Here is a 14,734-nt window from a genome sequence, read left to right on the forward strand (position 1 = left end):
TTCTTATTTCAGATAAAACCTTTATAGACTCTAATGCCTGTACACTGGAATTTTAAATTCTATCTTCTAGTTTTATTTTTTTCTAAAGATTATAATTTTTTAAAAATATTAATATCTTAGTGAAATGTAATATTGCCTTGAGACAATGTAAAACAGGGGAAGGAAAATGCTGACTGATGGAAGATAGAGATGCATCAAGTTGCAGCTAAAAGTCCAGTACTGGTGACTTCAAAAAATGTTGGCTGCTTCATCAGTATCTCAAAGCTAGAGTTGTTGGGAAATTTGTATTCATATCATCTAAGAAAAAATAATTTCTTCCAGCTAACCAATCGAGATGCATCCTAGAGAAAAAGTTCACTTTTGAAATAAGGTTCTTACATTTTGTGTGAAATATCTTATCCATTTTTAACATTACTAATGCCCCATTGTTTAATTTTTTGATCCAGGTGAAACCAGATCAAATGGATGAAAACCCAACAAAGGTAGTGAGAGAATTTATCCTGGTAGGCTTCTCACAGACACAATCTATTGAAACAGGGCTATTTGTACTATTTCTTCTCTTCTATGTGTCCACTTGGGTAGGAAATATCCTTGTCATGGTCACAGTAGTCTATGATAACCATCTGAATTCATCACCCATGTATTTCCTTCTCGGCAACCTCTCTTTCCTCGATCTATGTTATTCAACAGTAACTACCCCTAAGCTTCTGGCTGACTTTCTTGATAATGAAAAGCTCATTCCCTCTGACCAATGCATTGTGCAGCTCTTTTTCCTGCACGTTGTAGGGGCAGCAGAGATGTTCCTGCTCACAGTGATGGCCTATGATCGCTATGTTGCAATTTGTCGCCCCCTGCACTATACCACTATCATGAGTCGAGGATTATGGTGTGTGTTGGTAGCTGCCTCCTGGATGGGAGGATTTGTGCACTCTACTGTCCAGACAATTCTCACTGTCCGTCTGCCCTTTTGTGGGCCAAATCAGGTGGACAATTTCTTTTGTGATGTTCCCCCTGTCATCAAACTTGCCTGTGCAGACACTTTTGTCATTGAATTGCTAATGGTATCTAACAGTGGGTTGATTTCTACCAGCTCCTTTGTAGTGTTGGTTTCTTCCTATGCCACTATTCTAGTCAAGATTCGCTCCAAAGAAGGAAGGCAAAAGGCACTCTCAACCTGTGGCTCTCACCTCATGATGGTAACACTCTTTTTTGGACCCTGTATTTTCATCTATGCTCATCCATTCTCCACTTTTTCTGTGGACAAGATGGTGTCTGTACTCTACAATGTTATTACTCCCATGCTGAACCCCCTCATCTACACACTTAGGAACAAAGAGGTCAAGTCAGCCATGCGAAAGCTGTGGGATAGGAGTGGACTTACTTGGAAAAAGCAAGAGACATAAGAAGATGAAGTGAGTTTTTGCAAGCAAAGAATCTTGGGTTAGAATAATTACTTTGGCAAGAATGTGTTAAGAGATGGTAGCTTAGTTGTTTGGTTTTCTTCCATTAAATCATAATACTCCTATTTATGGCTTTATAACAAAATTAAACCCAGAAAAACTCCTTTCATAATGAATTGTTCTGTTTTCTGCTTCTTTTTCTTCCCTAAAGAAAATATGGTTTCTGTTTCCGATCAATTCAGGCTTTTCCATTCTATCTACTTATCTAATCAAATTTTATTCTATACATTTTGTATATTCAGTTTGCTATTACATACAGGTACAATCTACCCTTTTCAAATTCTCATCAGTTTCTTCTCCACCTTGCTACAGGTTTTGTCTTGGTCTCAGTTTTAACTTACTCCAACTAAAAGTCTGCAATGAATTAAGTAATGAATTTACACAGGTTTCTTACTCTCACAAAAAAAGGAATATCAGTGAGATGAGTCAAAGTGAATCAGATTTATATGACTGCATAACAACAAACTAGTGGGATATGTTAGTCTGCTTCATCACTTCACCACATTATTAATTACCATCTAGCAGTGGAATTGAGACAGCAATTGCCTCATAGTGTGGGTTCAAATACCCTTCTCTGAATTACAAATCAAGTAAGGTCCCTATCTGTAGCATGTATAAATTGATGCCTATTTTCCAGTTCTTTGTGAGAGCTAAAAATGATCAAAGATATGAATGCAGATTCACCCTGGTTCATAACAGGGTTTCACTATTATTTATTCATTGAAGTTGATACTTTTTCAAGGGATACAGATGGTGAAATTCTAAATTTGTTGATTTGCCTTAATGAAACAACAGTGTAACCTACTGTAACTGGTTTGTGGAGAATGCTAGAAAATGTACAGAAATGTCACAACATTTTCAGCTTCATCAATTATTGGGCACAGTTTATATTACTGTCACTATTTTCATCAATACATTCAGTTCAGTTCAGTTCAGTCGCTCAGTCGTGTCTGACTCTTTGAGACGCCATGAATCACAGCACGCCAGGCCTTCCTGCCCATCACCAACTCCCGGAGTTCACTCAAACTCACATCCATCGAGTCAGGGATGTCATCCAGCCATCTCATTCTCTGTAGTCCCCTTCTCCTCCTGCCCGCAATCCCTCCAAGCATCAGAGACTTTTCCAGTGAGTCAAATTGTTGCATGAGGTGGCCAAAGTTGGAGTTTCAGCTTTAGCATCAGTCTTTCCAATGAACACCAAGGACTGATCTCCTTTAGTATGGACTGGTTGGATCTCCTTGCAGTCTAAGGGACTCTCAAGAGTCTTCTCCAGCACCACAGTTCAAAAGCATCAATTATTCGACACTCAGCTTTCTTCAGAGTCCAACTCTCACATCCATACATGGCCACTGGAAAAACCATAGCCTTGACTAGATGGACCTTTGTTGACAAATTAATGTCTCTGCTTTTTAATATGCTATCTAGGTTGGTCACTCATCTCACACGCTACTAAAGCCATGCTCAAAATTCTCCAAGCCAGGCTTCAGCAATATGTGAACCGTGAACTCCCAGATGTTCAAGCAGGTTTTAAAAAAGGCAGAGGCACCAGAGATCAAATTGCCAACATTTGCTGAATCATGGAGAAAGCAAGAGATTTCCAGAAAAACATCTATTTCTGCTTCATTGACTATGCCAAAGCCTTTGACTGTGTGGATCACAATAAACTGTGGAACATTCTGAAAGAGATGGGAATACCGGACCACCTGACCTGCCTCTTGAGAAACCTGTATGCAGGTCAGGAAGCAACAGTCAGAACTGTACATGGAACAACAGACTGGTTAAAAATAGGAAAAGGAGTACGTCAAGGCTATACATTGTCATCTTGCTTATTTAACTTATATGCAGAGTACATCATGAGGAACGCTGGGCTGGAAGAAGCACAAGCTGGAATCAAGATTGCTGGGAGAAATATCAATAACCTCAGATATGCAGATGACACCACCCTTATGGCAGAAAGTGAAGAGGAACTAAAAAGCCTCTTGATGAAAGTGAAAGAGGAGAGTGAAAAAGTTGGCTTGAAGCTCAACATTCAGAAAACCAAGATCATGGCATCTGGTCCCATCACTTCATGGGAAATAGATGGGGAAACAGTGGAAACAGTGGCAGACTTTATTTTTTTGGGCTCCAAAATCACTGCAGATGTTGATTGCAGTCATGAAATTAAAAGACGCTTACTCCTTGGAAGGAAAGTTATGACCAATCTTGATAGGATATTAAAAAGCAGAGACATTACTTTGCCAACAAAGGTCCATCTAGTCAAGGTTATTGTTTTTCCTGTGGTCATGTATGGAAGTGAGAGTTGGACTGTGAAGAAAGCTGATTGCCGAAGAATTGATGCTTTTGAACTGTGGTGTTGAAGAAGACTCTTGAGAGTCCCTTGGACTGCAAAGAGATCCAACCAGTCCATTGTAAAGGAGATCAGTCCTGGGTGTTCATTGGAAGGACTGATGCTAAAGCTGAAACTCCAATACTTTGGCCACCTCATGCGACAAGTTGACTCACTGGAAAAGAGTCTGATGCTGGGAACGGTTGGGGGCGTGAGGAGAAGGGGACGACAGAGAATGAGATGGCTGGATGGCATCACCGACTCTGTGGACATGAGTTTGAGTGAACTCCGGGAGTTGGTGATGGACAGGGAAGCCTGGCATGCTGTGATTCATGGGGTCGCAGAGAGTCGGACACGACTGAGCGACAGAACTGAACTGAACTGAACTAGGTTGGTCATAACTTTCCTTCCAAGGAATATGCATCTTTTAATCTCATGGCTGCAATCAGCATCCACAGTGATTTCGGACCCTCCAAAAATAAAGTCAGCTACTGTTTCCACTGTTTCCCCATCTATTTCCCATGAAGTGATGGGACCAGATGCCATGATCTTAGTTTCCTGAATGTTGAGCTTTAAGCCAACTTTTTCACTCTCCTCTTTCACTTTCATCAAGAGGTTTTTTAGTTCCTCTTCACTTTCTGCCATAAGGGTGGTGTCATCTGCATGTCTGAGGTTATTGATATTTCTCCTGCCAATCTAGATTCCAGCTTGTGCTTCTTTCAAACCAGCATTCCTCATCGTGTACTCTAATATAAGTTAAATAAGCAGGGTGACAATATACAACCTTGACGTACTCCTTTTCCTATTTTTAACCAGTCTGTTGTTCCATGTCCAGTTCTAACTGTTGCTTCCTGACCTGCATACAGGTTTCTCAAGAGACAGGTCAGCTAGTCTGGTACTCCCATCTCTTTCAGAATGTTCCACAGTTTATCGTGATCCACACAGTCAAAGGCTCTGGCAAAGTCAATGAAGTAGAAATAGACATTTTTCTGGAACTCTCTTGTTTTTTCCATTATCCAGCAGATGTTGGCAAGTTGATCTCTGGATCCTCTGCCTTTTTTAAAACCTGCTTGAACATCTGGAAGTTCACGGTTCACATAATGCTGAAGCCTGGCTTGGAGAATTTTGAGCATGACTTTACTAGCATGTGAGACGAGTGCAACTGTGCGGTAGTTTGAGCATTCTTTGGCACTGGCTTTCTTTGGAATTGGAATGAAAACTTATCCTTAAAGTTATATTAAAACTAATTCATCGGTTTTTTTTTTTTGTTTATAAGCGAAGATAGGAAAATTAAAATGACATTCAAGTTTAGAACAAACTAGACACAAATTTAATATAAATGAAGCCTCCACTTTTTAGGGTTATGTCAGTGGATTATAGAAGCCATTGCAGCAACTAATTTGGGTGACAGAGACAGAAGCCAAGATTATTTGGTAAATTCATTGGATACTTAGGTTTTGTCTTTATTATCTCTACATTTATGAGTCAGAGTCAGATTTAGCTTTCCTATGACAGATGAAGACTCACTTGGTCCTGTCACCAGAGCTGGTGAATGTGTAGAATAGATGCAGCAAAACTCCAAGCGAGTGTTTGAACCTCCACTAAAGTGTTCTCTTAGCACTTGTTATTATTGTTTAGCTGCCAAGTCATGTCTGACTCTTTTTTGACCCCATGGACTATACCCCTCCAGGCTCCTCTGGCATTGAATTTTCCAGGCAAGAATACTGGAGTAGGTTGCCATTTCCTTCTCCAAGGAATCTCCCGACCCAGGGATTGAAACCACATCTCTTGCATTACAGGCGGAAGATACTGCTGAGCCACCAGGGAGGCCCTACATATTCCCAACACCTAATTTTTAAAAGGGAACAAATGTACACTTGGGGTGGATTTGTGTCAATGTATGGCAAAACCAACCAATATATTAATGTAAGGTAATTTGCCTCCAATAAAATAAATTAAAAAAAATAAAATAAAATGTCCAAAATAAATGCTGGAGAGGGTGTGGAGGAAAGGGAACCCTCTTACACTGTTGGTAGGAATGCAAACTAGTACAGCCACTATGGAGAACAGTGTGGAGATTCCTCAAAAAACTGGAACTGCCATATGATTCAGCAATTGCACTCCTGGGCATACACACAGAGGAAACCAGAATTGAAAGAATCACATGTACTCCAATGTCCATTGCAGCACTGTTTATAATAGCAAGGACATGGAAGCAACCTAGATGTCCATCTGCAGATGAATGGATAAGAAAGCTTTGGTACATATACACAATGGAGTATTTTTCAGCCATCAAAAAGAATGCATTTGAGTCAGTTCCAATGAGGTGGATGAAATTGGAGCCTATTATACAGAACAAAGTCAGCCTGAAAGAAAAACATCAATACAGTATATGAATGCATATATATGGAATTTGGAAAGATGGTAACCTTAACCCTGTATACGACATAGCAAAAGAGACATAGGTGTATAGAACAGTCTTTGGGACTCTGTGGGAGAGGGTGAAGGTGGGATGATTTGAGAGAATGGCATTGTAGCATGTATATTATCATATGTGAAATGAATCACCAGTCCAGGTTCGATGCATGATACAGGATGCTTGGGACTGGTGCACAGGGATGACCTGGAGGGAGGATATGGGGAAGAGGGAGGTGGGGGGGGAGTTCAAGAGGGGGAACACATGTACACCCGGGGAAGATTCGTGCCAATGTATGGCAAAACCAACCAATATATTAATGTAAAGTAATTTGCCTCCAATAAAAAAAAATTAAAAAAACTTAAATGTCCAAAATAACATGAATTAAGACTCAACAAAAATATGTTGAATGATTGGGGAAGAGATATTTCAAAGCTGAGGTTTTTTTCCCCATACTTGGAAAGAGAATTTGCAAATTTTTCACTGAGACATAGGAAACATTTGAGTTATGACAGAGCAAGAACAGATCAAAATTGCTTTAGTTCCTAAAATAGATATAAAATCATTTATAGATACACCACTTGTTGTCAGTGAAGACCAGATAGACACCTCAATACTGAGCAGATAATTAGGAAACCTGATTCATAATACAAATAACTAGAAAGATGTGACTTCATCTATAGAAAAATGACTATTTATAATGACTATAAAGGACTATAGTTTAATTATTTGTCAGTCTTTTAGTTTTTATTGCTTAATAACAGTATTACTAACAGAGGAGATAGCTAAGGGTTAAAATTCAGCAGGATTGAGGCAATTCATCAAAAAGACATAATACAGTTTATTTTTCTCTAGAGATTAAGGGAGAATCTCTCTTGCTCCTAGACATTTTCCACTAATCAATAATATATGGGAAAAATTAATACTTAGGAATTTAAAAAATGGTTCAACATTTTGTAATAGGAGGAGAAGATAAAAAGTACATAAAATCAGTATTCTTAGAAAATATAAAATATAAACAAACAGATATAACTATAAATTCTACAGGATAAGTGAGAATGCCTGTTTAAACAGAAGTACAAATAAAGCTCTCTAGAATTCTCAAGAAAGCAACTGCCCCAATAAAACATCCATAATACTACTCTTTGATGACTTTTACTGCTTCTCCTGTCATGACCACACCACCATTTTTGCAATACCTGCATATCTGTATTTTAAAATAAGAAGTTTTAAAAAGTCCATTGTATTTCTGTACACTGACAATACAAAAATTGGAAATGTAATTAAAAGTACTAAAATTATACTACATGTAAGGCATCAAAGAGCGTCCCTGGTGGCTCAGATGGTAAAGCGTCTGCCTGCAATGCGGGAGACCCGGGTTCGATCCCTGGGTTGGGGAGATCTCCTGGAGAAGGAACCGGCAACCCACTCCAGTACTCTTGCCTGGAGAATCCCATAGACGGAAGAGCCTGGTAGGCTACAGTCCATGGGGTCGCAAAGAGTCGGACACGGCTGAGCGACTTCACTTTCACTTTCAAAGCATCAAAAGTAAAAAGATTAAATATAAAATAAAATAGTTACATATTCAATTCATAATTATGGAAAGGGTACTGGATGAAATTCATAACTCATTCAAAAATAGTAGGAAACGCCTTAATCTTAGATAGGATATCAATAAATATCTACTGAAAACATCAGCATGTGAATTTTTAAAAAGCTTTCCCATGAGATATGAAGTGCGCCAGAATCCCAATATTACCATTTAAATAATATGCTGCTAGATGTCCTATCTAGGCAATATGACAAGGAAAAGAAACTAAAAGCCATAAATGTTGGAAACAGAGACAAAATTGCCTTTTACAATGACATAATTTTAGCACAAGTGCATACTCTATGATTTCATTCTATAAGCTCAAGAAAAGAAAAAATAATGTTTCCATTAAAAGTCAAGACTGTAGTTATCCTGAGTGGGTGGAGAATGGAAGGGGGAGTGAGGGAACTTCTGATGCTATGTTCCTCAATCTGTGTGTTCATTTTGTGAAATTTTGTTGAACTATGTGATTATTATTTGTATACTCCTCTCAGTTCAGTTCGGTTCAGTCTCTCAGTTGTGTCCGGCTCTTTGCGACCCCATGAATCACAGCACGCCAGGCCTCCCGGTCCATCACCAACTCCCGGAGTTCACTCAAACTCATGTCCATCGAGTCGGTGATGCCATCCAGCCATCTCATTCTCTGTCGTCCCCGTCTCCTCCTGTCCCCAACCCCTCCCAGCATCAGAGTCTTTTCCAGTGAGTCAACTCGTCGCATGAAGTGGCCAAAGTATTGGAGTTTCAGCTTTAGCATCAGTCCTTCCAATGAACACCCAGGATTGATCTCCTTTAGAATGGACTGGTTGGATCTCCTTGCAGTCCAAGGGACTCTCAAGAGTCTTCTCCAGCACTCTAAATGTATGCAATTCTTCAGTAAAAATGTTTATCTATAAAAGGTAAAAATAATAAAATGTTACTTATTTGAATAGTATTAAAATAAACATCTGGCAAGGTCAAAATAAAAACGAGGCAAAAAATAATTGAATTTTAGTAGCATAACTGTCCCCCACTTAATCCCTCTCCCAATACGACAGGCTGTTAAAGCTTTATGGGTGATTGTGCTAAATTTTCTGGAAAATACATTTCTCCCCCTGTGCAAAAGTATTCCAGAAAAATAAAAGTTCTCAAGCTCATTTTATAGAACTTATGTAAATTCAATGCCAAATGAAAAAGAGAAAGTAAATAAAATTATAAACAAATCTTACTAATTATTATGAAAGTTAAAGTCGCTCTGTCATGTCTAACTCTTTGCGATCCCATGGACTGTAGCCTGCCAGGCTCCTCTGTCCATGGAATTCTCCAGGCCAGAATACTGGAGTGGGTAGCTGTTCGTTTTTCCAAGTGATCTTCTCAATCCAGGGATTGAACCCAAACAGATTCAAAAAGATAACATTTTTACAAACTCAAGCCTGTATTTGTGTTCCTTTATCAAGTAGAATTTATCCTAGTATTATTTAACCAAAGATGGTTCAACTTTACAGAATTTCTCAGTGTAATATTATATTGAGCAGATTGAAAAAGAAAAATATATTATTATCCTAATATATGCAAAATATCACTTGATAGAATGTAAAGAAATTATCATTCTGTTGATATATTTCACAATTTGGCAAGAGAGCCACTCTCTACTGTTTAGAGTCAATACTTTCAGGTATAACTGAACAAAATTGTGAATTTACCTTTGAGTTTTCTTGTTCCCCTTTCTCGGAGAAGGCAATGGCACCTCACTCCAGTACTCTTGCCTGGAAAATCCCATGAAAGGAGGGGCCTGGTAGGCTGCAGGCCATGGAGTCGATAAGAGTCGGATACAACTGAGCGAATTCACTTTTTTTTTTTTTTTTATTGAAGGCTAATTATTTTACAATATTATATTGGTTGGTTTCGCCATCCATTGACATGAATCCGCCCCAGGTGTACATGAGTTCCCCTTCCTGAACTCCCCTCCCACCTCCCTCCTCCGCTTATCCTCCCTTTGGGTCATCCCCGCACAGCAGCCCCGAGCATCCTGTAACATGCATCGACCCTGAATTGGCAATTCACTTTCACTTTTCACTTTCATGCATTGGAGAAGGAAATGGCAACCCACTCCAGTGTTCTTGCCTGGAGAAATCCCAGGGACGGCGAAACCTAGTGGCTGCCGTCTATGGGGTCGCACAAGTTCGGACAGGACAGAAGCGACTTAGCAGCAGCAGCAGTTCCCCTTTCTGCATATTCATGATGAAACGCTCGACATCCAGCACCTCTACTAGCATCTCTACAATCTTACGCTCATTTTATTTTCAGGAAAAGAATATTTATATCAATCACACAGACGATGCTCTCTGCTTGTGCTTAAGATGGAATAATAAGGACTGGATTTACTTTTCCTTATAAAGTAACTTAACATAAAATACACAAAACAATAGTTCTCAGAATCCTAGACATCAGGCATCGAAGGACAGCAATGGTCCCTAAGAGGAAAAACATTGAGTCCTACAATTGTCCAGCTTTTTGCTGTCAGGGACTTTTCCGGGTTGCAGAGATATGCTTCTGAGAACACCTTCTGGTCCATTAGTAGAGATTTCTGTCACAAGAAAATCCTTCCAATCATACCTTAATAGCAACTACTCCTGCAGATTGATAATGTCAACAATTGTTCTGTGGTTCTCAATCATGGTTGTGAATTACAATTACCTGAGGCAGTTTACAGTTAACAAAAGAAGAACATATTATTTGCATTTAAAAATCATTCCAGGTGATTTTTTAGTATAAGCAGCTTTCAGTTATACTTCGAGAAACACTGTATTATGTATTTAATTTACCTTATCTCAGAATAGGAAAATACGTTTTATAAATGGTTCCTCAAAACGCAAAGAAGTTCCTCTATTTGGAAGGTATGACTTCCTATGAATTGACAGTGGTGAATTTCCTGCAAAAGTTTAGAGTCTGTGGAAAACAGACACGGATGACTCCTTTCACGCTAATTTTACTAACACATCAAATATCCATGTTTATGTCCAGACAGCTTAAATGCAGGGATTTCTCCACCTAGACTGATAATACAATGGTCCACATCCGTCTTCATGGATCTGGCATAAGCAACATGGAGAGCTGAGCAGGTATTACAGATGGGACATAACCATTGGATAGTTTTATTAATAAAAAGAAACATAGGATTCAGCATATATTTGGGCACTTACTATGTGACTGAGTCATGCTAAACTAAATGAAATGTGTGTGCGCACATACATGTGTGTGCAGTAATAGAATCCAGAATCCTAGGAGATAGAAAAGCTGAAATAATAAGGGAAATATTTTCTGAATATCAAAACTGAACTAGGTTTTCCTCTCATTTGCTCTCAGAGCATATCATGTTTATTCCTATCACAACTTTAATTTAATAATATGCTTTGATTGTGTGCATAACCAACTTTATTCCACTAAACTGGAAATGTGTGTTCTTAAACACTCTATCTTCATTCTTAGTGCAGTGCATTAAATATGGAAGGTGCTTGACAAACACTTGTCAACTGAGTAAATAAATCTATGAATAGTATTAGCTATATCTTTGATGATGAAAAGAGCTATGTCCAAAATCTAGAAATAAAAAAATCTGTATTACATCAATAAAAACTAAGGAAATCAATCCCCAAACAGATATTGATTTCCTTTTAAGCTTTTTCAGTGTTCACCGAGGCAATGACCATGAACTTGGGCAAACTCCAGGAGATGGTGAGAAACAAGAAGGCCCGGCGTGCTGCAGCCCATGGGGTCGCAGAGTTGGACACAGCTGGGCGAATGAGCAACAATGTTCACATATATGGGCATCACCATAAAATTGACTGTGTCCAAATTTATAAAGTAGAAGCACAGTATTATCATAATAGCAAGCAAGATAACTATAGAGAAAATATCCCAAGGAAGAAGTTGTTTTCCTTCTATGTTCTTTTATTGTTTAGGCACATGCGTAGGATTATAGTCAGAGGGGAAAATAAAAGTACCCAGGAGCATGCTTTTACTGATTGACAACAATGTCCAAAATTATTGGAAGTTTCATCCAGTTACTCAAATAATTCATGCATTACCCAATTCGGTCCTTTGGCTTGATGTTTCTGAATAAACTTATGAGAAAATTGCTTGAATCCTCTAAACATTAACTTAGTTCATATCAAACTTAATTCTTGCTTATGATTATCTTTTAGGATCCAAAGACATTCAAAATTCAGCATAAGATCTGAATCTGTGTTATTCTGACAAACGCTTCCTGATAGATGACTCCTTAAGGGACAGCATCAACTCAGTAAGATGCAATGTTTATTAAAAACCTACTATAGGTGAAGATTTATTAATTAAATAGTCCAGTGTATATCATATAGTAAGCTTATGTTTATACCATGAAATATGTGGCCATAAAATATTGATTTTCTCATGTTAAAATTGACTTCGATAATTCAATACCAACAGCATGCATTGTTTTTAAATAAAAAAGTTTAAATATAATACACATTCAAAAGAAAAAATAATATGCTGTTTTAAAAAAATTTTAATTGAGAGTCCCTTGTAATGCAAAAAGATCCAACCAGTCCATTCTAAAGGAGATCAATCCTGGGTGTTCATTGGAAGGACTGATGCTAAAGCTGAAACTGCAATACTTTGGCCACCTCATGCGACGAGTTGACTCACTGGAAAAGACTCTGATGCTGGGAAAGGTTGGGGGCGGGAAGAGAAGGGGACGACAGAGAATGAAATGGCTGGATGGCATCACCGACTCTGTGGACATGAGTTTGAGTGAAATCCCGGAGTTGGTGATGGACAGGGAGGCCTGGCGTGCTGTGATTCATGGGGTCGCAGAGAGTCGGACACGACTGAGCGACTGCACTGAACTGAACTGAACTGAATTACTTTATAATATTGCATTGGTTTTGCCATACATTGATATGAATCCACCCCCGGTGTACATGTGCTCCCCATCTTGCTTTTTAAAGCAATATGATCCTGAAATTGTGAAGCAATTTTTCCTCTCAGGGTTTCAAAACCAGGACAAAGATTCACATGGTATTATTTACTCTCAAGCTACCTTCCCTGGGCCAAATATCTCATGCTATGAACCGAGAGCCCTTGTGTGTTGGACTATAATTGTGTGTATGTGTATATGTGTGTGTATGCTCAGTCATGTTTGACTCTTTGCAACCCCATGGACTGTAGCCCATTAGGCTCCTCTGTCCATGGGATTTTCCCAGGCCAGAATACTTGAGCGGGTTGCCATTTCCTTCTCCAGGGGCTCTTTCCCACCCAGGGATCAAACCCATGACTCTGGCATCTCCTGCACTGGCAGGCAGATTCTTTTCCACTGTGCCACCTGGGAAGCCCCACTGGACTATGATTAGGAAATAAAAATTCATTTTTAATCAATTTTGTTAGACAAATTGTTAAGAGAAATCTGGCTTAAAGAATGTGGAATTCATTCCAAGGAGGATGTGTGGAATTGAGTAAACATACGCATGCATGCCTGCTTAGTAGCTCTGTTGTGTCCAGTTCTCTGTGAACCCATGAACTGTAGCCTGCCAGGCTCCTCTGTCCACAGTATTTTCCAGGCAAGAATACTGGAGTGGGTAGACATTCCCTTCTCCATAGGCTCTTCCCAGCCCAGCGATTGAATATGTGTCTCCTGCATTGCAGGCAGATTCTTTACCATCTAAGCCATTAGGGAAGCCCTGAGTAAACATATATTGTATGAGCAATTACATATGCATATATATAATATCACACACAAAATTATGTATATATTTTGTTGAAATCAGTAACTATTTCTCTATAATGTAACACAATACAAATTATACCAATGTCATGTCAGAATGAAATATTTGATCAGAATTATATTAAAGAAAGATATCTTCTGAATGAATAAGAACATATAACTTTTTGGAAAGCTGGACTTCAGTGAAAAGTCACATGTCGGTTTCTCAGTTTCTTCATAGATATTTTCATCTCCTTATTTCTCAGTGTGTAGATAAGAGGGTTCAAGAGTGGAGTAAAAAGGGTATAAAACACAGAGAGGAGCTTGTCCACAGAGAACCTACTAAAAGGCCACACGTAAATGAAAATGCAGGGCCCAAAGAAGAGTGTGACTACCATGATATGTGCTGAGCAAGTTGAGAGTGCTTTGGATACCCCACCAGCTGCACGCTGTCGGACAGTGATGAGAATAACAGTGTAGGAGATCAGGAGGAGAAGAAAACAGCTCATGGAAAGCAACCCACTGTCTAAGATCATAAGTATACCCAAGACATAATTGTCCAGGCAGGCAAGCTTGATCACAAGAGGAAGGTCACAGAAAAAGCTGTCCACCTCTTTGGGGCCACAGTAAGGTAAATTTACAGTAAAGGCTACCTGACTGATGGAGTGCACAAATCCAATGACCCATGAAACCAACACCAGCCCCACGCAAGTCCGCTGGCTCATCACTGTCATGTAATGTAAAGGCTTGCATATGGCCACATACCTGTCATAGGCCATGGTAACAAGAAGTACCATCTCAGCCCCTCCAACAAAATGCAAGAAGAAGATTTGAGCCATACATCCTCTGAAGGAGATGAGCTTTTGATCACTAAGGAAGTCCCTGATCATCTTGGGAGTGGCAAATGAGGCCAGCCATATGTCCAGGAAAGAGAGATTCCCCAGCAGGAAGTACATAGGGGAGGAGTGGAAATGGGGGTCAGATATTACAGTGACCACAATGATAAGGTTGCCCAGAACAGGGACCACATAGATCTCAGAGAAGAATACAAAGAAAAATTTTTGAAGATGCTGTGAAGTGCAGAGTCCATGCAACACAAATTCTGATACCGAGGAATAATTCTGCAGGTCCATTATCACTGGTCTCAGATTTTGTTCTGAATATACACAAGAAAAGAGATATAAGTGAAAGTGCCTATCATTTCCCAGGCACATGAAAGTGATCG

General features: G+C 39.2%; 2 protein-coding genes across 2 annotated transcripts; one reads left to right on the forward strand and one right to left on the reverse strand.

The window, feature by feature from the left end:
- Positions 1–446: 446 nt before the first annotated feature.
- On the forward strand, positions 447–1,403 carry LOC129562608 (olfactory receptor 4Q2-like). The gene has a single exon (XM_088840385.1). The coding sequence runs from the start codon at positions 462–464 to the stop codon at positions 1,401–1,403; it is 942 nt and encodes a 313-aa protein (XP_088696511.1). The 5' UTR covers positions 447–461.
- Positions 1,404–13,709: 12,306 nt separating this feature from the next.
- Positions 13,710–14,642, reverse strand: LOC148776742 (olfactory receptor 4K14-like). The gene has a single exon (XM_088840386.1). The coding sequence runs from the start codon at positions 14,640–14,642 to the stop codon at positions 13,710–13,712; it is 933 nt and encodes a 310-aa protein (XP_088696512.1).
- Positions 14,643–14,734: the final 92 nt, after the last annotated feature.

The sequence above is a fragment of the Moschus berezovskii genome, chromosome 9 (assembly GCF_049115385.1).
Source record: "Moschus berezovskii isolate FMDL1 chromosome 9, NW_MosBer_1.0, whole genome shotgun sequence".
Classification (NCBI taxonomy): Eukaryota; Metazoa; Chordata; class Mammalia; order Artiodactyla; family Moschidae; genus Moschus; species Moschus berezovskii.